At 46.1% G+C, this 22,886-nt stretch overlaps 2 protein-coding genes across 7 annotated transcripts in view; one reads left to right on the top strand and one right to left on the bottom strand.

Annotated features, from left to right (window-relative positions):
- The window catches only part of CENPP (centromere protein P), a 232,200-nt gene that overhangs the window by 158,996 nt on the left and 50,318 nt on the right, over window positions 1-22,886 (top strand). The gene's annotated exons all lie outside the window — the stretch shown is intronic.
- The window catches only part of ECM2 (extracellular matrix protein 2), a 33,434-nt gene that overhangs the window by 3,338 nt on the left and 7,210 nt on the right, over window positions 1-22,886 (bottom strand). For 3 of the 4 annotated variants that reach the window (XM_040449607.1, XM_040449606.1, XM_040449608.1), the window contains 8 exons: window positions 17,236-17,545; window positions 15,773-15,961; window positions 13,266-13,883; window positions 11,591-11,706; window positions 9,785-9,920; window positions 6,924-7,081; window positions 4,507-4,646; window positions 3,184-3,510 (listed from right to left, as the gene is read on the bottom strand). In XM_040449607.1, the coding sequence (XP_040305541.1) occupies window positions 3,184-3,510; window positions 4,507-4,646; window positions 6,924-7,081; window positions 9,785-9,920; window positions 11,591-11,706; window positions 13,266-13,883; window positions 15,773-15,961; window positions 17,236-17,521 (1,970 nt within the window). In that variant the 5' untranslated portion in view covers window positions 17,522-17,545. The remainder of the gene's footprint in view (window positions 1-3,183; window positions 3,511-4,506; window positions 4,647-6,923; window positions 7,082-9,784; window positions 9,921-11,590; window positions 11,707-13,265; window positions 13,884-15,772; window positions 15,962-17,235; window positions 17,546-22,886) is intronic. The other variant, XM_040449609.1, reaches the window with a different exon arrangement.

The raw sequence follows: 22,886 nt of genomic DNA, 5'->3' as shown, positions 1-22,886 counted from the left end.
GAAAGTATCCTGGCACAGCACTGTCACTTACCAGATTTGCCTCACATAAAAAAAAAAAAAAAAAAAAAAAAAAAAAAGCAGAAGTCCCTCAAAATTGGTCGGATAATGGGGCTGTGCAGGATCACACAGTACTGGAGGGAATTCAAAGCAGGACAGCCCCGGGGGCGGGGGGGAGGGGATTGGCAGTACCTAGCAGGGTCACGTGCATTTTCCCAGTCACTCAAGCAGTCTCCCTTCTAGGAGCCTATCCCAGAGTTAGTCTGGAAAAATATAAAAGGCTGTCCAAAGTTACGCATTATGGCATTCTTTGTAGTAATAAAAGAATGGAAACAATTAGATGTCTATCAATAAGGAACTGGTTAAATAAAATTTCCACATAATAGAATACTGGTCTGTATTCTATTGTGAAAAGAATGAGGAAATTCTCCATATATTGATAAGGAGGCATAGTAAGGCTATACTGATAATTATAAAAAGTACCACTCAAGGGACGCCTGGGTGGCTCACTCAGTTAAGTGTCCGACTTCAGCTCAGGTCATGATTTTGTGGTTCATGAATTTGAGCCCCGCATCGGGCTATGTGCTGACAACTCAGAGCCTGGAGCTTGTTTGGGATTCTCTCTCTCTCTCTGCCCTTCCCCACTCTGTGCTCTGTCTGTCTTCTCTCTCTCTCTCTCTCTCTCTCTCTCAAAAATAAGACGTTAAAAAAAGAAAGTACCACTCACTGTCAAGGCACCTGGGTGGCTCAGTCGGTTAGGCGCCTGACTTCGGCTTAGGTCGTGATCTCACAGTTCGTGGGTTCGAGCCCCGTGTCAGGCTCTGTGCTGACAGCTCGGAGCCTGGAGCCTGCTTCGGATTCTGTGTCTCCCTCTCTCTCTGCCCCTCCCCCACTCATGCTCTGTCTCTCTTCTTCTCTCACAAATGGATAAAAGCGTTTAAACAAAATTAAAAGAGAAAAAAGAAAAATCTTTCTGGTAATGATTTGTATAGTAATTGTGGGAGAGGGTGGGGAATATGTGTATGTATGTATACTTATATTTGCAAAAAAATACTGAAAGGAAAAACCACAAATTAATTTAAAAAAATTAATAAGCAGAATGATGGAATGCAGCATAAGGTACAGGCATAGAAGGACTTCTCTTAACATACCTTGTTATACAGTCTTGACTTTGGAATTCTATAAATGTTTAACATAGTAAAAATCAAACAGAAAATAGTAATTCCCTGAAACCAAAAACAAACCAAAGACCTTATCTGAATATTAAGTTCTTGACATATTGTTACTAAGTAGGCTACAATATTTCAGCTACACATCCTTTGTGGAACATATTCTAAAAGCAAATAGAGCTCCCCAAAACACTGTATACTTAATTCAGTATTTTTGTGCTTGTAGTAATGGTATTCTTATTTCGAAACTATTGTTTGTACATTGTAAGATAATGACTTAGTTAACATTGCTGAGAACCTAGATTCTCAGTATAAGATAAACAAATTTAAAACAAAAGGAATACTCTATATGGTTAAATTTGAATTGGAAACACCAGTATGAACTCCTGTTCTTTTTCTTTACAAAATACATATTTCCTGGCAGTTCGCTGCAAGCCTTGAAACAGTAACAACACTTTAGAAAAGACAGTGCCCGGTCCCCAGCCTGGGGCATGTGGATGCTGCTCCCATTGAGGGGGCTTGGACCTCTCTGGGAGAAGGCTGTCACTGGTGCGTGGCAGGGGGAGGAGAGTGCTGCCCGGGTCAGCAGAGGCCTCGCCAAGGACATGGAGCCAGCTCTGAGCGCTACCTCTGGCCAAGGAGTGGAGTTTGAGAACAATAATTACAGTTGATGAAAGCATTCTGAATATGTAAAACCATGAGTTCATATTGATTCTCCAGAGAAAGAGAGAAAGCCAAAAACAAAAAAACACAAACACTTAGGCACCGACTTCTTTTTTTTCCTGAGACAGCTGGAAATATATTTTAATATGTTTTATAGCCCTTTCCATTCATATTTAATGCATGTGTCATTTTTTTTCCAGTTCTGTAAAGATAGAATTAACATACAACATGATAGTTTAAGGTATAAGACATAATTTGGCATTTGTAGATACTGCAGAATGATTGCATGTTAAGTTTAGGTAACATCTGTCAGCTCACATGGTTAGAAATTTTTAGCCAGCCTCTTGCTCTGATTGGACATTTCAGGGGAAGAACGGAGCATTCATCTTACCCCCCTGAGTAACAAAGTGGCCCTGGTTGATAAGAGTTCCAGCTGACAAATGTGGGAAGGATAACAAACATAGGGCTCAGCAGTTTGTTACCCTTAAAGAAATAAGAGGTTCAAGCAACAATCATCTGTGAATGAAACCAATGGTTCAGAGGTGGAGGAGAAAGGTATTAATCAAGATGTCAGGCTGGAAGGGGGACAGGCATGTGCTTTCTGACGCAAATAGAAAGCACAGAGCACAGCTATGAAGTACTCTAGCCAAACCGTTTTTAACTGAATCTTATAAAGCCTTCCCCACTCCCACCTCTCTCTCCAGTACTGTTATACACCCTTGACTCTTTCCCTCTTTTGTTTTTGGGAGTTTGTGTTTGGAATTTTAGAGACAGACAAAAGAGGAAGGGGTAGAATCTTCAGGGACAAGACCCCATCTCAAGGATCAGCCTTTGGCTGCACTACCGCAGCATTCCAGATGAATCCTTGAGACCTTCATGCTTTCCAGGCAGATAGGAAATTGTGTCCCCAGAAGTGAGAGAAGCTGACACTCAGTAATTTTTTTCAGAATTTTTCCTTCAGGAAGAATCTAGATAGAATCAGTTTAGATTCTAATCAGATTAGAATGTTTTAAATTTCATATGAGGGTAGGAGCAGTACTGTAATATCCCATCTTGAAGCCTCACTTCAACCCACCCCTTAGGTTCTCAGTACTAGGTAATAATGTTCCATTCTAAAGGTTTTTACCATGGAAGTTTGCAAACATATACAAAAGTAGAAAAAAGCTGTGATGAATCCTTGAGTGCCTATCACCCCCTTCAGTAATTATGAACATCTGCCTATCTTGTTCAATGTGACCTCTTGTCCTTTTTTTCCCCTTAGAAGTAAATCCCAGACATCATGTCATGGTTGTTTAATTGTATACTCTGTCAACCACAGCAGTTTAAATCGATACTTGAAAAAGCCAAAATTTACCGTATCTTGTTGTTGTTCAACCTCAGAAAATGGAGTGCTTTCATTTCTTGTACCCCAGGTGGTATAGATTTTAAGTCATTGTGATCCAGAAACAGCTCTCTCAGAGAATGGTATGCCCCGTAGAAGGAGACTCTGTCCACGCCGTCATCTGAGAGTCTGTTGAATGACAGGTACAGATACTCCAGGCCTGGCTCCATGTGGCCAAATACGTAGCCAGGGATGCGCTCGATTTGGTTCCCGAGGAGCACGAGGTGCAGCAGTGACTTGGGCAAGTAGGAGGGGACGTGGTAGAGCTTGTTGTAGGACAGGTCGATCGACTCGAGATTTCTGCAGCAAAGAAGGGTGAGCAGAGTAGAGCGTGGGGCAGGGACCACAGGGATACTCAGCCATTTTCCTGCCACCACTGGGTGTGCAGCAGTGGCTTGTGTGTGAGGGTGGCCGCGAGGCTCCCGCTCTTACCTGGTCACCACGCAGCTGTTCCAGCTCCAGGGCAAAGAGCGCCGGGATCAGGAAGAAAGTTCATTCCTGGGGCAGTAGTGAACTCAGGACCCACCACTGTCTCTGGGGTCAGACGTCCAGCTGCCTATCCCTGAAACCACCTCTGCTCCACACCTGATCTGACAGCCTGGCACATAGGGCTTGTGGTGACACAGGGGTCGAGAAAAGGGGGCTGCCTGGTTGTTTCAGGAGCTTCCCCTGTGGCTTCTGAGTCACCCTGCCACCACCATGTCCTGCTGGGCTCAGCTGGACCTGAGGCTGTCTCATCCCTCTGTCCTGCCCCTGAAAGATGCCTGTTCCCACTGTGCCACTCAGATCCCTCATGCCCTCCCCACACGGCCCAATCTGGCTTCTCCCCAACTCCCCCCGCCGCCCCGCCATGGCCTGTCTTGCCCTCCTGACAGCCAAGACCCCCACACCAGCCATAGACCCTGCTTCCTGCCTTCCCTCTCCAGCCACACACCTTCCCGCCTGTTGTATAAGACTTGAGACAGAGAAAGGGTTCGGAGGCATTGAGACCGTGAGGTCCCACAAGGGTAAGGGGGCATCTTCCTTTATCAGCAGGGGCAGGGCTGGCCTCACTTCAACTTCGTGACCACCTGTGAGGTGGACAGACCTTGGGTCACTCAGCGCTTGGGCTGGGGGTGGGGTGTCCAAGTAACAGAGACTGTGGTCACCTCAACACCAGCCATACCACAAGCTCCAGTCAGATAGCCAGGTTTGGGGGAGGGTTCACTATGAAAGGGTGTTGCTCATTCATAGCCTGTGCAGTAATGACAGCGGGAAGAAACTGTCTAAGACAGTCAGACAGCAGCGGATACTCACTCTTGGTTTATCCAGGCTAAAGGAGCAATCCTGTTTTCTTCAATTTTATTATATCGTAGCACAATGACATTGATCTTCCTGGTGTGATTGAAACAAATCTCGGTTATTTCTTCAATTTGGTTATTTTCCAGGTATAATTCCTATAATTAAGAAAACAGACTATTTTTCTTCGTGCTGGTTGGTTGAGTTTGAGAGAGAAAGATGGTGTTGTAGACTGATCTCTTTAGTGCTGTCTGAAGAGTCTACTGCTTTTCCAAGTGAGTTTGTTATTGTAAGTTGTCCTTTTCTAACTAACTAGTGAAATAAAATGTGTCATCTTTCATGGTCATGGGATTAAATGAAGGTTTGAACCATAAAATGTTGCAAAATACAGCATACCATAATAATTGTATAAAGCTCTCTAGTTTATAAAACCTATTAATGTAAATTATCTCATTTGGGCTTCAAAACCCTGGAAAATAGGTAGAGATGATCATTCCCCCTTCAGTAGTGGAAATGGCCCAGCCTGGAGAGATGACAAGGCACATGGTCCCACTCCTGATGCGCAAGAGACACACGTCCCCACCAGGTCCCAGCTCTGGGGCCGGCAGTGTCCCACCAGTCTGTGCTGCCTGTCAGCGTTTTAGATTGGCTTGTATTAAGATTAATTTAATGAAAAGTTAATTAAGAGCCTTGATTTAACATCGGGGTAGTTTGCTAGAGCTATTGTTTTCAACAGCCAGCTGCCTTAATTCCCTTGGTCCTAGAGGGAGTTTTCCCTCAAAAATCTTATTGGAAATTAGAACCAGACATTGGTATACATCTTCAGTTTAACTTTCTATTCCTGTTGTACTAGTCTCCTCCCCTTTTCATTTAATTTTCTTACTTGTTAGGAATGGGTAAAGCAGGAGCTCCTGGCTGGCTCAGTTGGTGAAATGTCCAACTCTTGGTTTCAGTTCAGGTCACGATCTCATGGTTCGTGGGTTCATTGGCCTCTGTGCTGACAGCGCACAGCCTGCTTAGGATTCTCTCTTTCCCTCTGTCTTTCTGCCCCTCCTCCACTTGCTCTCTATCTCCCTCTCAAAATAAATAAAATAAACTTTAAAAAAAAGTTTTGTTTTGTTTTGTTTTTTAAAAAGGAAGAGGTGGGGCGCCTGGGTGGCACAGTCGGTTGGGCGTCCGACTTCAGCCAGGTCACGATCTCGCGGTCCGTGAGTTCGAGCCCCACGTCGGGCTCTGGGCTGATGGCTCAGAGCCTGGAGCCTGTTTCCGATTCTGTGTCTCCCTCTCTCTCTGCCCCTCCCCCGTTCATGCTCTGTCTCTCTCTGTCCCAAAAATGAATAAACGTTGAAAAAAAATAAAAATAAAAAAAAAATAAAAAGGAAGAAGTAAAGCAATCTTTAGCTTTTTGCTTTTACCTTAATACATATTTAGGGGTGAACCAAATCAGTGGTTCCCAAACTTGGTTGCATATTAGAATCAGTCATGAGCCTTTTAAAGTGTAAATTCCAACCTAGGTGTACCCCACTCAGAGCACACTCATCCAGACACTAGACTCTGTCTGGGAAGCAGGGCCCTGGAAGGGTCAGAGCACACACACCTGCGTGGACATCACCTCCCCTACCAGTGAGAGGGGCCCTCTGGAAAGAAGAACGTGGGACAGGAGTTCAGGCACATTTGGAGACCCTTTGCTCCTCCATATTATTCAAATTGCGTGTGTTTTACTTGCATGCACTATGTATTAAAACCTTAACTTAAAAAATTATAAATTACCCCACCCTCAAAAGAATCTGACTGAGGATGTCTGGGATAGGGTAAGGGGTCTATACGTCTTTCTGAAATAAAGCCCAGTGTTGGAACCTCAGTCTTTACAATTTTGACAAATTCTAAACTTCTCTCTTAATCTGCCAGTAGGAGGATGAAGAAGGGTGGCCCTGCGGCAGCCGTGGCAGACCCGGGCCAGTGGCTCCGTGGGCAGTGGGCCCACAGCTGGCAGGGAGGGCAGAAACAGAGTTCAGAGCAGTCAGCCAGGGCCCCGCTGGGTCTTCCAGACCTCTGCTGTCAGTGCTAGAGGTTGGGTGTGAACTTGGCAGTGAGGCTCCAGCCTGGGCACAGGGTGGGAAGGCAGTGATGGGCGCTGGGCGGAACTGGGACGCTTTCTTGCAAGTTGTCGTTTCTGTTTAAGTTCTCATTCATCTTCCCCGTTCTCCCCCCAAGAGCTGTCAGGAAGACCAATTTTCACTTTATCAAGGGTCTCTACTAGTAATTAAAATTGTGTATTGCTTGAGGAAACACAATGTTGAAATTATAGTAAATTCTGTATATAGCACCAAAATGGGATTTAATCTGCCGCACAATAATGTTTCAAAATAGTGCTTTTTTTAAATTCAGGTAGACTGTATTTAAAACATAAAACATTGGAAGAAAGATAGTGGTACCTCAACAGAAGCCGGAAGCCCCTGTGGTATAATTCTGAATTTATTTCTTCCCAGACGCAGGTAGGATAAGCTCTTCAAAGATTTGAAAGCCAAAGGGTTGACGTTGGATTCGCTGAGATTGTTTCCTTCCAGTTCTAAGGTGACCAGCTGATTTAGGTCTACAAAAAATAAAATACAATTGTCAGAATATGAAGAAAATCAAAAAACCATGTAGTTCCTGTATCTTTCAAAATGTCATGTGAAATGTTCAGTTTATTTGGAGGGCAGATGTCGCTTCTTTGGCCTCCCCCTTGCAGAGCTGTTTCCCAAGTGCTCTGTGCACCCTAGGTACCCAGCTTAGCAAGATGCTGGGTGCGCGATCCAGTGCAGAGACAGGCCTATCGAGTGAGGGCGTCCCACAGAGGCAGCGAGCCCAAGTGAGCAGTAGAAGGTTGTGGAGGTCATTAAAGCATTGGCGAAGACGTGGACGCCCAGATGAAACAGCAGCATAATTAGGGATGGACGGAGGACAGGGGAGTGCTCTGCCTGGCAAATGTCAGTCTCTGAACAAGGGAGTTATAGCAGTGAATTCTCATCACAGTTGTTCACTTCCTGGCAGAGAGTGCAGCCAAATGCATGTTTGGAAAGGAGAATGATCAAGAATTCTCCACGCATTCAGACTGAGCTACCAAGAAAGGCCTTTATACAAATAAGTTTCCCTACATCATTTCCACTGGCCTCAGGAGTGGCATGATCCACATCAGCTGGAATCCTGAAGGAGAGTGGACGGCTCAGCAGTGATGATACCCAGAGGCATCTGAGTCAGACATTCAGGGTGTAACTTTGGGGTTGGTTTGGTGGCCAAGATTTCCAGAATAGGGATGTTTTCATATTCAGCTCAAGTCACGGGCATTGCACTGAGTGCTCTGTACATCTCAGTTCCCTCTCTTAGGCATATTAGAGAGGCAAGACGTTGTCCAAGCCAGAGCAAGGGGCAGCACCATCAGGGGCGCAGACCACACGAGTGGTGAGGCTGGACTCCCAAGCACAGGACGACGCAGGGAGAAATGGGAGGCTGAGGCAGCCAGGTGAATACAGGCCGTTTCGAACTGGGTGGCTGTGCTCACAGCCTTGGCACAGGCCCCTTGTGCACCAGGCAGTGAGGAGCCTCTGGGCGGCGGCAGGACAGGACGCTAGTCTGCGAGCCCGTGTGGCGTCACTTGAAGGGCTGAGAGGAAGTAGGAGGCCCGACCAGTAAACTGATAAGTGGTTATATTTCCTCATGTTCTGTCTAATTTCTGAAACTAGAGGTACTGAGAATCTAGCCCATTTATCTAGAACATAGTTGAAGTTTGGGAACATAATGGAAGTTTTCCCGTGGAAAACAGATAATAAAAGTAGACCAGTAGCTGGTATGTGACCTCACGAGAGAGAGAGAAACGTAGCACCCAGTGTGAGTTCCTGATGTTATACGTGAGTTTACAGTTACCCTGGCTTACGTGTATGTTGTATGTGACAGGCAACACGCTGGGACTCGAGAAGTTTCCTGTAGGGTAGATGCAGTGCAAGAGGGTTTGTAAGCAGGAAGCTGGTAGAAGTCCTTCCCATTGTGGGGTGGGGGCCAACCTGGCAGGTCACGGACACGGGAGAATGCGAGTGGTGGCCACGCACAAGCACTGCTGGGGGGCTGCGTGCTCTCCCGGAAGCATCCGGTCCCTTTTGTTTCTCTGCACCTTTGCACGTGCTGTTGCCCTCCCTGCACCACCCCTCCTGCCCACTTCTCTGGAACGGTCTGTACCGTGAAGGGTCGTGAGTGAAGACTTGCCACAAGAGCACGTGGGGAGCAGCAGGCCGCTGGCGGCCACACCAGGGGCCTCCCTCCCTGCAGAAAGAGCAGCATCTGGCAGCGGTGGAGGCCTGAGCTCAGGGGCACCCTGCTTGCTGCCAGCTGGCTGACGGTCCACGGCAGAGGGCTCAGCACAGAATGTAGAGGCTCTCTGGGCACCGTCACCTGAGGCCTTCCTCATGGCCGAGGCCTCTACGGTGCTTGGACTGGGGAGACGTGTGTGAGGGAGGGAGCATGTGGAGAAGCCGCTGCCAGGCATATGTGAGCACAGCTCCCGGTAGGGGCTTCTGCCTTATAACACGTGGTCTAGAAAATGGAGCTAGAAAGGTGACCTCACGTGCAGTTAGCAGACACCCATCAGTGCGCTGGCCTAAATTCAGTGTTCCTTCGGCCTCTGTTTCGCCTAGCAGTTAGAAATTGCACTTTCTGGGTGTCTTTTCCATATGACAAAGCCTATCACAATTTGTGTGTATTGATGTGTTTCATGTGCGCCCTGCAGTCCCATCTGGAAATAGAATATTTCCAGAACTCTGTACTTTTCAGACTTGGCATTTCTTAGGATTGCTGGTTTTCTTCCCATCACTGGAAGGGCTTTGTTCCTCGTGAGGTTTTTTTGGGAGTAAAAAGAAATAACGAAATTGTTTTATTCTTTTTAGGCTTAAAATATTTCAAATCAGATAAATAGGAAGTGGTGAGCACTGTACTTCACGAGCTGTGCTGGACTGTTGGGAGGATGGAAGGAAGAGTTAGGCGTCTTTGTCTGGACACAGCACTTGGCCTCAGCAGAGACACCAGCCAGCATTTGTGAACAGCTTGCGTGGTGCTGCCTCTTTTGTGCCGAGCTCACAATGTGACAACTTCAGTTGTTCAGTTTGGTCCAGAATCAACCATGAGAGGAGTAAATAAATTTTATCAAGGTAAATGGTGATGTGGCCTAAAAAACTCACTAGTGCATCTGGCAATACTGTACATAAAGTTTCCACACGACCACAGAGGAAAAGGCTGTAAGGACATACATCAACCAAACGTTACATACCGGATAAGCTCTCTTCACTGATAGCCTGCAGACTGTTGTCATTGATCTTAAGTTCTTCTAATGCAGATGGTAAGTCAGGAGGAATCTCTACCAGATTGTTCCCGTCCATATTCAGGCGCAGTAACTTCTTCAGAAGCTTAAAAAGTGAATCTCGAGTTACCTTTTCATCTGGTATAGATGTGCAGTCACGCATGGCACTGAGCGCCCAGAGCACAGCCCCACTTAGCCTCACGGACCCGCCTGCCCTTACTCGTGCCTGCGGGAAGCATTGTCAGCAAACCGTGTCTGATGATTTTGTGTCCCACTCACCTATTTTTCCTATTGTGGCTTTAGTGAGCAAAAGAGAGCTCCTGTCACCACTGGACCAGTCACATTGGGCTACATCTTAGGTTTCCACCTTCTCGGCAGTAGACACAAATTAATTAGGTTATGTGGTGCTCTGAATCTGTCATGGATGCTACCAATTAAGACAGCAGTTTGAGGGGCACCTGGGTGGCTCAGTTGGTTAAGCGTCCAACTTCAGATCAGGTCATGATCTCACGGCTCATGGGTTCGAGCCCCGCGTCGGGCTCTGTGCTGACAGCTCGGAGCCTGGAGCCTGCTTTGGATTCTGTGTCTCCTCTCTCCACCCCTCCCCTGCTTCTGCTCTTTCTCTCTCTCAAAAACAAACATTTAAAAAAATTAAAACAAAAGATAGCAGTTTGAGTTCTTACAATATATCTGCACACCTCAATTTTCTAGTTACACTAAGTGGGAACAGTCATAAAATAGCACTAAGTGTTGTGGACCTTCTTCACGGTGGCTACAAATACCACAGGCTGCTCCTTCGTGGTGCCCACACAGTTCTGTTGGGAGGCACATGCCTGTGTTTGGGGTTGTGTGCTTGTAGAGCTCTGACGCCTCACTGGTGACTCAGCAGCACGTAGTCAAACTTCAGCAGTTTGGGAAGGGGACAGAGGACCCCAAAACAAGAAAAGGAGATGCTTTCCTATGTGTCTGTCTTTCTGATCAAACGTAGCAGATGCGTGAGTCTGAGCTGACGCAGCAGGACAGGTGCCTGGAGCCCTGTCCTGTCCCAGCCCAGAAACTGCGTGGGAGCCAGGAACTGAGCACACTCGTGCCCAGCAGTTTGTACAAAGGTCATAAAGGGGGTTGCAGTGTGTTTCATTGGGCTTCTTACAGTACACGTGTGTATTTGTTTACACACATAGACCCCTTCTTTCTTGTTTGCACCTTTGCTTCCCTGACACTCCTTGGGCCTCTTTCCTTTTCTCCCATTTTAGGAAATGTTTTAGTCAAACGCAAGTCTTCCAGAGGTTTACTCTCTGTTGTTTCCTGTCCTCTCGCCCTTGTCTTTCCCCCCACTGTCCCATGCTGATTTTCATCTGAGCCCGTTTGTGTCTCCAGAACCCTGTGCTGACCACAAGTTCATCAGGTCTTGCCCTCAGCACAAAATCACAAAGCTCTGTCTTTCTAGCCTGAACATGTAAATAAAGTTTCCAGATAAGCTCTGCTCATGTACTAAAAGACCATATTTAAACATACTTTCAGCTGTTTGAGGAGAGGCTGCTCCATAAGTTCAAAATACTAGTTTTGTCATTTCGCCGTTGTTGGTGCTCTATGGGTGAAGCATGGAAACCCACAGACCTTGATCAAGATAAAACTTGAGTGGTTTAGGGACATCACGGGGAGACTTTCTCAGGAAAAAGCTACAGTGAAAACACTTCAGTCTCCTTCCCTTCCCTGGTGCCAGGACAAAGCTGCCCGAGGGGGTCATCACTCACCAGGCAGAGTGTGTATACTTACCTTGAATGCTTTGGGCCCTATGCCCGGGGAGGTGATATTATTTTTGCTCAGATCGAGCCTTTTCAAATTCGGCAGCCCATTAAATGCTTCATCAGGAATGGAGGTGATGGCATTGCCTGGAAAACAGCAGCTGTAACTTAGGCTCACGTGTGCACACAGACATGTGCACGTACACATACGTGTACTCATGCACGTGCATAGATAGCGAGAGAGCTCTACCCTGGGGAGACAAGGACACGATCTATCTAAGCATACTTTCCCTTTGATGTGTCCTAGACCCTGGGCCAGAAATCCGAGGAGGCTGTTATCCATGAAATCCTGACACATCATTTACCTTTCTGAAATCTCCTTCTCTGAACGAGGAGCTCAGATGGCCTCCAGATCTAGTGTTACAATTGTGTGGCCTCGATCTGTAGAAGTTTGTTCTACGTGCTTTAATTTTATGGGATTTTGTTTTGACATTTAGTTAAGTGCAGTAGTCAATGATTTTAAACCTAGAAAATGAGCTTCCCAGAAACAGGGAGTACTACAAAAACCAGGTGGTGACCTTCTTGTAAAACCAAGATAGTATGACTGGGCACAGGTCATTCCTTTTTCATGCACGGATTGGGTTTTCTTACGGCAGAGCGCACCTGATGTGCCAGCCTTGAGCGGGGGTGGATGCTGCTGGGCCTGAGGGGGTTCCCCAGGGATCATTCGAGTGTGGTGTCCTGTCACAGACTGGCCGTCCTGAACCACAGTGTCCGACGTTGTCTGTTGAGTGTGTGTGTGTGTTTACAAGGTCAGTTGTTATTTCTCTGGTAGTTTATTTCTGCGGTTTCCCCTGAGGCACATCCGAAACCCCATTCAGATTCTCTTACCCTTTGTGTTCAGGGCAGACAGACACACACCTGGTCCTGCCATCCGTGTGCTCAGAGCCCTTCCGGTAACCTCATGTGAACAGGGAGGAGGACCAGACCCCACCATACCCGCCTGAACGGCTAACATGAGGGAGAGGCCAGTGGGGGGTGCTGGGCATCTCTGGCAGCAAGGCCGCAGCCAGCTTTGGGAACCGTGGGTGGTTTCCTGTAAAGTCAAACACACATTTACTCTGTCACTCAGCATTAACGAGAGGAAAACCAGGTCCACACGGGCCTCTGTGTGTGGATGTTTGTGGAACTGTTCATACGGTCGCCCCACACTGGCCCTGACCCCGTACCCTCCAGCTGGCACCTGTGGTCTCTGCGCGCCCCACAGGCTCCTGAGGAGCAGCATCCAGACACCAAGTGAAAGAGGCCCAGCCAGGAAGACTGCGTGCCATGTGACCCCACTTGGGTGATGGCCATGGATGGCCAAACTCTGGAGGCGCGTCACCTCAGCAGAGACCAGGGGTGGGGGGGGGAGGGGTGCGAGCAAGTGTGGGGAGGGGACGGGAGTTTTCTGCACCCTGAATGTGGGGTAGTTACACAACTGCACACATCCCATAAGTTACCACACCTCAGTAAAGCCTACTTGAGGGAGAGTCAGTGGGAAATCATGATTTGATTTGGAGAAATTTGCTTACACGTAACTATGCGGTTTATTCCACAAAGTTTATTTCTATGATCGAAGAGTGTTTAGGATCAGTTTATATTATGAAATTAAAGTAGGACTCTCACAGGGCAAGGACAGAACAACATGCGTCCACGTCTCTTACCAGCAAGCTCCAGGCTTGTTATCTCTGGTGCCGTGAGTGGTGGCATCTGTGTGAGGCCTGCGCTCATGCAGCTGATGGTCCTGTAGGACAGAGAGCACCCGCTGGGCAGAGGTGGCATGCGTCTGGGAGAGGGGGGGACCCGGGGTCTTGAGGGCATCCTGAACACGTCTCCTCTGATGGTGTCATCGTGCTCCTCTTCGTCATCGCCGTCGTCCTCCTCGTCGTCATTGTCCTCCCCCTCTCCCTCCTCCTCCTCCTCCTCCTCCTCCTCCTCCTCCTCCTCCTCCTCCCTTGCTGGGTGTCCTCTTTGATGGGCCTGCCTCCCCTCCTCGTGGGGTCTCTGCTCTCCCCCTTCTCTGCTCCGCCCTTCACTGAGGGGTCTCTCCTGCTCTCCGAGGTCAGCGGTCTGTTTCTTCTGCTCCTTATCTTTATCTTCTTTAATTTCTTCTTCATCCTCCTCAAACCGAAGTTCCTCTTTTTGCAACACTGGGTTCATTTCCAGCGGACAAGATGGCTGTTGCTTACAGGGTAAGTTGGTTGCTTCTCTTTGTTCTGAAGAATCACCAGAAAATTCACTTGTATCACTTACGGCTGTACCACTGAGTGGCTGGAGAGAAGCTACCAACCATGGGGACACAACAGGGGTGGGTTGTGACGTTAGCAAAAGGAAAAATCATAGTGAAAATGAGGTTAGTAAATATTCCCTCCAGGTACTTGAGTGCGATATACACATGAGACACCTTTTGAAATTTTATTTCTAAGACTTGTTTTAGGCAATTTTTGTTTTGCCTGTGGCCTTAATATTTATTTTTACTAAAATGCCTGGCTACCTGGTAATAAAGAGGGAATAATGTTGTTACATGATGCACAGTGATAAGCAGTCCTGTGTGAGGTTGCAACGTGATGAGGTGCGACCTTTATCATAGATACTGCTCAGTTAATTGGGGTTATTAACAGTGTAAGCGTCTGTACCGCCAGACATAAAAAAGTGAAATGTGTATTTTGCTTGCTTGTGGTAGTGAAACTGGCTTTCGTTTGTAGATTTATTATTATTTTTGTCTGGTTTCCTTTCAGCCCCACGGGCCCAAAAGCATCTTCTGAAATTTAGAATTACAGAGAGTTTTTCTCTTTCTCCCTCCAGACTCTCTAGTCTGATTTTTACTGTGTGACCTTCTGGAAGTCCTCCTGGACTCAGATGATGCTGTTGTAAGTGTGCACAGGGGTGCTCCCCACTGTTCTGTGATGATGGGGGCAAAATGGTCAGCGGCACACGCTCGCCTGCGTTCACACTGAGCAGCAAATGGGGCCAGCCCGACAGTCACCGGAGCTCAGGGAGAAGTGAGCTCCAAGGCGTGCACCTTTACTGAGTCATCTAGACATAAATCACCCGGGGAAGGAACTCAGAAAATGTAACTATTTGAAGGAATTACTTGAGATTTTGGTCCAGTATATATTATAAAGTCAGTGAGTTATTTTTTCACATCTCTGGCACAGCATGCAAAAGGAAAACAGGAAAAAATTAAGGAAAGGAAACTAAAGCTATCATATTGAAACATTTAAAATCCTTCCTGTATATCCAAGTTTATTTTTCCAAAATAGCCACAGCATTTCAAGATTATTCCAAGTCCTTTGAAAAATGTCTGATAATTTCTAAATCTTGCCTGTATACTTGGTAACATTTTTTAAAGGCATAATACCTTAGTAAAATAAGTGTAAACCAAAATGCAATTCCTAAATATTCTGAAGTTCTTCTTGGTAGACATCCTCTGTAGACACCCACCCTGTGACCGTCCATCTACCTCAACTGTAGACCGGAAAAGATGTCTCTGTTCTTTCCCATCAGATTATTTACCACGTTTGTTTATTTCATCAATCACTAACTAGGCTCTTCCTGGGGACCTGCGCCTCCCTCTCGAGAGTCGTCTGTCGCTCAGATATGAGCCCCATGAGCGTAGGGGACAGCAGACATGCACCAGGCCACGTGGCCAAGATGTGGGCCCTGCTTCAGGGCCATGCTCGCACATGTCCCCAGATGACCCGAGCAGTAGTGAGAGCAAACAGGCTGGACGCATTGGGCTCTTTTCTCTCCAGATGCAAACCGCCTCTCCCTCTGTTCCCCAAGAGTTCTTCATCTTCGTTGGTGGTCTAAACGTACCCACCCTGAGTCAGATTAAGGGAGACCCCGCGTGTAATGTGGGAACTGTGGGCTATGTCAGCTTTGTCACTGCTTCTCTGAAGCTGAGAGTCTGTGTGCAGTGTAGTCTGGTCCAAGTTTACGCATTCTGACAGAGCTGGGACTATAAAGCCTAGATCATTTAGTTCCGTCTCCTACCATGCATTTTCCCAAATAACGTCTATGTTTGTCATCACTGTGCCAGTATCTTCAGTACCTTGATGACTAGTTTACCATAATTTAATTTAAAACTTAAGGCAGTGACAAAACAAAAACAAATGTAAGTTGAAGACTCCGTCACATGTGATATTTTGTTTCAGCTAAATACTTATACCAGTATCCACGCAGACTGGACAGCACTCTCCTTCCGGTGTGATGGTTTGGGGGCATGTCAGAGGGGGGCACACGGTTTCGTCGCAAAGCACCCTTCCATTGGAGCAGAGGCAGGTCGTGCATGGCTCAGGAGACCACACAGCTTTGTTGTACATGGTCATCCCGTTTACCAGACAGTGTCCCTTCTTTCCTGAAAGAGAAGCAGGGACACAGTAAGTTCCTGCGTGTGTTTGCACACAAAGTAGGTAGATCCAGAGATGTAACCCCCAGCGGGGTGTCCTCCTGCTCTCTCAGCCTCTCACTCAGGCTCTGAGAGTGACCAGCCTGGTGGCCTGACTCTGAACTGCGCCTCCACACTGTACCTGTCGGGGTGACTAAATTATAGAACAGCATCCACCACCCCAGGCATCAGGGATTCCTTATCCATGCCGTGTGTCCAGTGTGGGCACACGGCCTCTGCACAGGATGGCCACCCAGGAATAATCAGCGGGCTTCATCTGCAAGCAGGCTGCCCTGATGGCCAAAGCAGAGAGAATGGAAGTTTGCAAATCCCAGACAAGCCCCAAAAGCGTCTCATTATGTTGACCCCAGCAAATGAGATGGCCGTACCTAATTTCAGAAGAGACGCGGCAGTGCAGCTCCATCCGGTGCCAGAGAGCAGGGCAGGGACAGCCCCAGTGGTGAGCCCACGCCCCAGACCTGCCGGTGTGCAGACAGGACAGCCAGGCCACAGAGCCTGCCTCTGCAGTGCCTCTGACACTGGTTCCCAAGGAGACAGTGCACCTGTCCCTTCTTTGAGAACTGCTGTGTTGCGGAAGGACAGCTCCCATACCTCCATGTTCACCCTTGTACCGTGCACAGTGCAGTGGCCTTCAGTGCCTCCATTTCCAATGCACAGCGTTGCACACAGGTGGGTGAGTGTGTCACCCAAGAAGGCCAGTAGACAGCCTGCTTTGACGTGAATGTTAGGGGAGATGCTGTCCTTCCGACCCAGTATCATTTCTGATACCTCTCCTTTGTGGGACAAGCTACCATCCCCAACTCCCACCCTCGGGGGGGCTCTCACGTTCGATCCGCCCTCCCCCTCCCCACTGTGCTTGCCTAACTCAGGCCCTGGTTAACAGCCCTGTGTTCAGTCATCCAAATAATTTATTTCTGTATCCTATATGATCTATCACTATAAATGAAAAAGCAGCTTACAACTTTTTATGTATATTATCTATATTAGGAATATAACTACGTCAAATACATGGCACAGTAAACAGACCAGAAATTAATAAACGAAAATAGTAACTGGGTTTTATAAACATCGTTGTGGGATAACTTTTTTCTTTTCCAATAATTTTATGTTACAATTACATTCTATAAATGAAATTTTAAATTATTTCAAACTTTATCATTAGATTAAACTTTTTTTGGAAAATTGTCCTCATGGAGGTTCTGTTTCTCTCACTGGGCTCTTACCTGGTAACACGTTATAACTTGATTCTACTCCAAGAAAACCTACAAAAGAGTCAAACTTTTCCTCTGTGCTGTAGTCCAGGTTCAGCACGGGACGTGTTGCTCCAGGTGTGACCATTGTCCGCTGGTCCCCCAGCTGCCTGCTGGACCTGCGGGCAGGCGAGGAGCTGCCCCTCAGTCTTCTGTGGTGCATCTTCCTCCGCTGCTTCCTAGGTGCTTCTTCATTTTGTCCAAAGTCAGTTTGACAGATGACGAGCAGAAGGAAACAAACCAAACCTGCAAACTTCATGCTGGCTTTTCCACCATCCAATTTCTAGAATGAGAAGGAAGCAGAATTTCGGATTTAGTGGTACCTAATTTTCACCTTTGACAACTGGGCTTATTGCTCATATGTATGCCTCAGCAGCATCTTTGAGAAATGACACACGTCATCTGTGGGCTATTTGCCCAATAAAAATCAAAGAACTTTTAATATCTTTACCTTCATACCAAGCATGAACAAACTTGTATAAAGAACCAGGTATTAAATATTTTGGACTTTACAGGCTATTCGTCTTGAACGTTACCATGTGAAAACAGACAACGGTACGCAATGGCTGTGCCGGTAACACTCCCATGTACACAACAGTGGGTTGGACATGGCCTCCAGGCTGTGGTTTCCTGAGTCCTCTCTGGATCACTGTGTTGTGGGTCCTCAGAGGTTATCCAGGGTCGCCGTACCTGTGTGCCAGGTCATCCTCTGACCAGCGCCACCCACAGTCCTTTCCCCCAGTGCTTTTTTTTGTTCTCTTATCCTCTCGCTTTATGATTTTCTTTATTGGGATGAGGGGGTACGGCTACACCCTATAAAACTAACAGGAAACTAGAATCAGTTGTAAAGACATAAGACGGACAAAGAAGAACTCTTAGTTAGCCTGTCTCAAGGGTAGTGCAGGGTTCTGCGTGAGGTGAAGTTGAAAACACACTGGAGACATGAATACTCTACTCCTGGTGCTGTGGACTCAGTGTGGTTGTAGCCCTGTGCTCACACACATTGGTGCGGGCATGTGAAGTCAGGTAGCAGAGAAAGTGAAGAGTAACCCTCTACAAGGTGATTGATTGTGGGGCCGGTTGACGGATTCACCCGGCCACGCACTTGGGCCCATGGTTAGTCCTACAGGGAAGGTCTGCAGCACCCATGGCCTCTGAGCTTAGAGTCAGTTTCTCCACCCTCACCCCTGCCTAGCAGCTCTCCCCTCTGCTCTTCATTCAGGTCCTCTTGCTGTCAGTACCCCAAGATAGAGCCAGGGTGTATGGAGGAGAGTCTGAACCCTCAACAATGCCAGGGACCCAGGACCGTTAGTAAAGGAGCAGCCTTGCTTGGTGATGGGATTTACCCCACTCCTCACCAGCCTGCCTTGGTCACCTCTGTCAGTCAGAACAAAATTGTTAACTTCAGAAACCATCACCCTGGCAGAAATGGTGAGCATTAAGGTGATGTTATGTACAGACTAAATTTCCAAGCTGCAAAGGAGGGATTTTGAAGGCTCATAGGGCCAAAAAGTGGCCATAGACTGTTGACCCAGTAATCTTATTGGCACCTTGGGAAATAGACCAGAGACCCTCTGAGCACTGGATTCAACCTTTCTGCATGAAATGAAGTCCTCTGTTAGCATCAGATGCTACTATAGTATAGGTCAGCTTCACAACCTGTGGGTAAGTTGTGGGGATCCCAGAGGACAACTGTGAATGGAAAACCACGTTCGGGGGGTGAGGCAGGCCTTCCCCAAGCCACTATGCCCCCACAATGAGATACAACTACCCATCTATTAGAATGCCCAAAATCAACACCAAATGCCAGTAAAGATGTGGAGCAGCAGAAACTCACATTCATGGCTGGAGGGAATACAGATGGGTATAGCCACTTTGGAAGACACTTTGGCAGTTTCTCAGAAACACACTCTTACCATGTAATCCAGCAGTCATGCTTCTTAGTATTTACCCAAGAGAGTTGGAAACACATGCCTACACAAAATCCTGCACACAGATGTTTACAGCAAACTAGGAAGCAACCAAGACGTCCTTCAGTAGGTGGAAGGATAAACAGTAGTCCATCCACACAGGTAATATTATTCACCACTAAAAAGAAATGGCTGTTGGACCATGAAAAGACAGGGAAGAAATAAACACACATCACTAAATGAAAGAAGCCAATCTGAAAAGGCTACTAAAATATTCCAACTCTGTGACATTCTGGAAAAGGCAAAGTTGTGGAGACAGTAAAGAGAGTTGCTGCCAGGAGTGGGTGCCGGGGGTGGGGGGAAGGGGCAGGTAATGAATCGATGGAGCACAGAGGACTTTTAGGGCACTGAGAATATTCTGTATAATACTGTAATAATGGATACTACCATTACACACGTGTCCAAATCCATAGAACGTACACCACCAAGCGTGAGCTCTAATGTAAATTCTGGACTTGGTGATAACGGTGTATCAATGTCATTTGTCAGTTGTGAACCTAAATCTGATCATTGTCGTATATCAAAAAGTTAGTGCTAATACCGTGCTTGATTTTGAAGTATGTTTACCGCTTACGATCAGGAAAAAGAAAAGATGTCTGGTCTCACCACTTTTAGTCAACATTTTATTGAATATTCTAGCCCGTATAGTAATGTAAGACCAAGAAACAAAATGCATCCAGACTAGAAAAGAAACTGTTCACAAATGTCTTGTTCGTGTATATAGATAATCCCATGGTGCCTACATAAAAAGCTACAACTGATTTTAGCAGGGTTTCAGGATATAAGATCAATATACAGAAGTCAGGATTATTTCTACATGCTAACAACAGTAAAGAAAACAAAGTTAAAGGGGTGCCTGGGTGACTCAGTCAGGTAAACAACCTACTTTGGCTCAGGTCATGATCTCGCAGTCTGTGGTTTTGAGCCCCACGTCAGGCTCTGTGTTGACAGCTTGGAGCCTGGAGCCTGCTTCAGATTCTGTGTCTCCCTCTCTCTCTGCCCCTCCCCTGCTCATGCTCTGTCTCTCTCTCAAAAATAAACAAACATTTAAAAAAAAAAAACCCAAAGTTAAAAATACAACACCATTTATAGGGGCGCCTGGGTGGCTCAGTTGGTTAGGTGGCTGACTTCGGCTCAGGTCATGATCTCGCGGTCCGTGAGTTCGAGCCCCGCGTCGGGCTCTGTGCTGACAGCTCAGAGCCTGGAGCCTGTTTCAGATTCTGTGTCTCCCTCTCTCTGACCCTCCCCCATTCATGCTCTGTCTCTCTGTCTCAAAAATAAATAAACATTAAAAAAAAATACAACACCATTTATAAAGGCATAAAAATGTGAAGTACTTAAAGATACTTCTGACAAAAGATGTCCAAGATTGCAGCCCTGAAAACCATGAAGGATTGCTGCAGAAAATGGAAGAACTGCATAGGGTATGTGTGCTGTGTGTATAGGTCAGATGACTCAGATTTAAATTCTCAATTCTATAATCGATAGTTTGTCACAAAGCCAGTCAAAATTCTAGCAGGCTTTTTTGCTTATTTTTTTAATGGCAAGATGATTCTAAAATTGCTGTGGGAATGTAAAGAGCCTACAATAGCCAAAGCAACTTTGGAAAAGAGAATAAATTTGGAGGACTACCACTACCTGATTTTCGATACTTATTGCAAATATGGGGAAATATAGTGTGATACTGATGTGAAGACAGACAAGTAATCAGTGGGACAGAAGAGAGTGTTCAGAAATAGACCAAGCCTACATGGTCAGCACGAGGTGCACAGTCATGTATCATACAAAGAATCGACCATAAATATAACAGCAAAAAGTATAAACTTGTAGAAGAACACAGAGAAATTTTGGTGACCTTGGATTTAGCACAGATTTCTTAAGTACAGCAATAGAGAGCATGATATTTATTTTTTAATTAGACTTCATCAAAATTAAAGGCTTTTTGTCTTCAAAAGATGTTGTTAATAGTAGGAAAATGCCACATACTGGAAAAAATATTTGCAAAACATGTATTCAACAAAGTACTTGTATCAAGAATAAAGAAGGGGGCGCCTGGGTGGCTCAGGCTGTTAAGCATCCAACTTCAGCTCAGGTCATGATCTCACAGTTCGTGAGTTTGAGCCCCGCATCGGGGCTCTGTGCTGACAGCTTAGAGCCCGGAGCCTGCCTCGAATTCTGTGTCTCCCTCTCTCTCTGTTCCTCCCCTGCTCATGCTCTGTCTCTCTCCCTCCTTCAAAACATAAATAAAAACATTAAAAAAAAAAAAAAAAGAATAAAGAAGTATCACAGTTCTGACATGAAAAGAAAACCCAACTTTTAAAAGCCCAAAGCTTTGAACACACTTTACCAAAGAGACACGCAAGGCGTATAAGCACATGAGAAGATGCTCAAAATCCTTAGTCATTGGGAAAATGCAAGTTAAAGCCTCAATCAGATACCAGCACGCATCCGTCAGAATGAGTAAAATTAAAAGGATAAGCCACAGCAAATGTTGACAAGTAGGCAGAATAACTAGAATTCTCATTCAGTGCTGTTGGAAATGTAAAACAGCATAAACATTTTCGGAAAACAGTTTGGCAGTTTTTTTTAAAGTTACATGTGCGTCTGCCATTTACCCAGCCATTCTGCTGCTGTTTACCCAAGAGAAATGAAAACACATGTCCACACACATATTTATATGTGAATGTTCATGGCAGCTTTCTTTGTGCTGGACAAAAAGTGGAAGACATCCAAATGTCTTTCAATGTGTTAGTGGATAAACAGCTTGTAATGTATCCATACCATGGAATACTACTTAGCAACAGTGATAAGTAAATCTCAAAATAAATATGTTGAATAAAAGAAGTCTCATACAGAAGGACATATACACAATTCCATTGTAGAAAACACAAACTCTTCTGTAGGAAAGCATACCCATGTCTGCCTCGAGGCAGGGGCATGTAGATTACCAGGAGTCATGGGGATCTTTTGGGGATGATGGATATATTCATTTTCTTGATTGTGTTATGGTTTTACAGGTGCACTTTACGTATGTGCACTTTAATTTTCAACTCTCCTCACCACTGTAGTTGGGTTGGGCTACTACCTTGATGTTGGGAGTCCGAAGGTGGCTATTTGGAATCACATATCTCTGTCACATAATGCGCAAAATCCCCAGTTGTGTGAACTTCTTAGCATTGTTGTAGGATCTCACACTTTCCTCAGACAGAGGTGGAGTTGTATCATGGGGTCCTTGGAGACCAGGCTCTGGGCTTGACAGGTTAGATCAGAAGTCAGGAAATTGGAGTAGGGGCCAAACTGAGTCTGCTGCTTGTTTGTATACAGCCTACAAGCTTAAGATGGCTTTTGTGTTTTTAAATTTAAAGGTTTTAAGATTTAAAAGAAGAGTAATAATTCATGACAGATCACATAAATTGAAATTTCATTATCTATACATAAAGTTGTATTGGAGCAGCCATGCTCGTTTATTTGTGTGTTACTTTCGGGGACTTCTCCACTAAAGAGCGTGATTGGGTAGTTTCAGTAGATGCTAACATTTATTTGGCCTGCAAAATTTAAGTACTTTGCAGCACAAGGTTGCAGCCCACCACTGAAAGCAGTGCTTCTCAGCCAGAGAGTTTTGTCCATGGGTCCCATTTGGCAGCATCTGGACTC

This window comes from Herpailurus yagouaroundi, unplaced genomic scaffold (genome assembly GCF_014898765.1).
Source record: "Herpailurus yagouaroundi ecotype Mexico unplaced genomic scaffold, PumYag 199, whole genome shotgun sequence".
Classification (NCBI taxonomy): Eukaryota; Metazoa; Chordata; class Mammalia; order Carnivora; family Felidae; genus Herpailurus; species Herpailurus yagouaroundi.
This window is presented reverse-complemented; position numbering and strand designations above follow the sequence as displayed.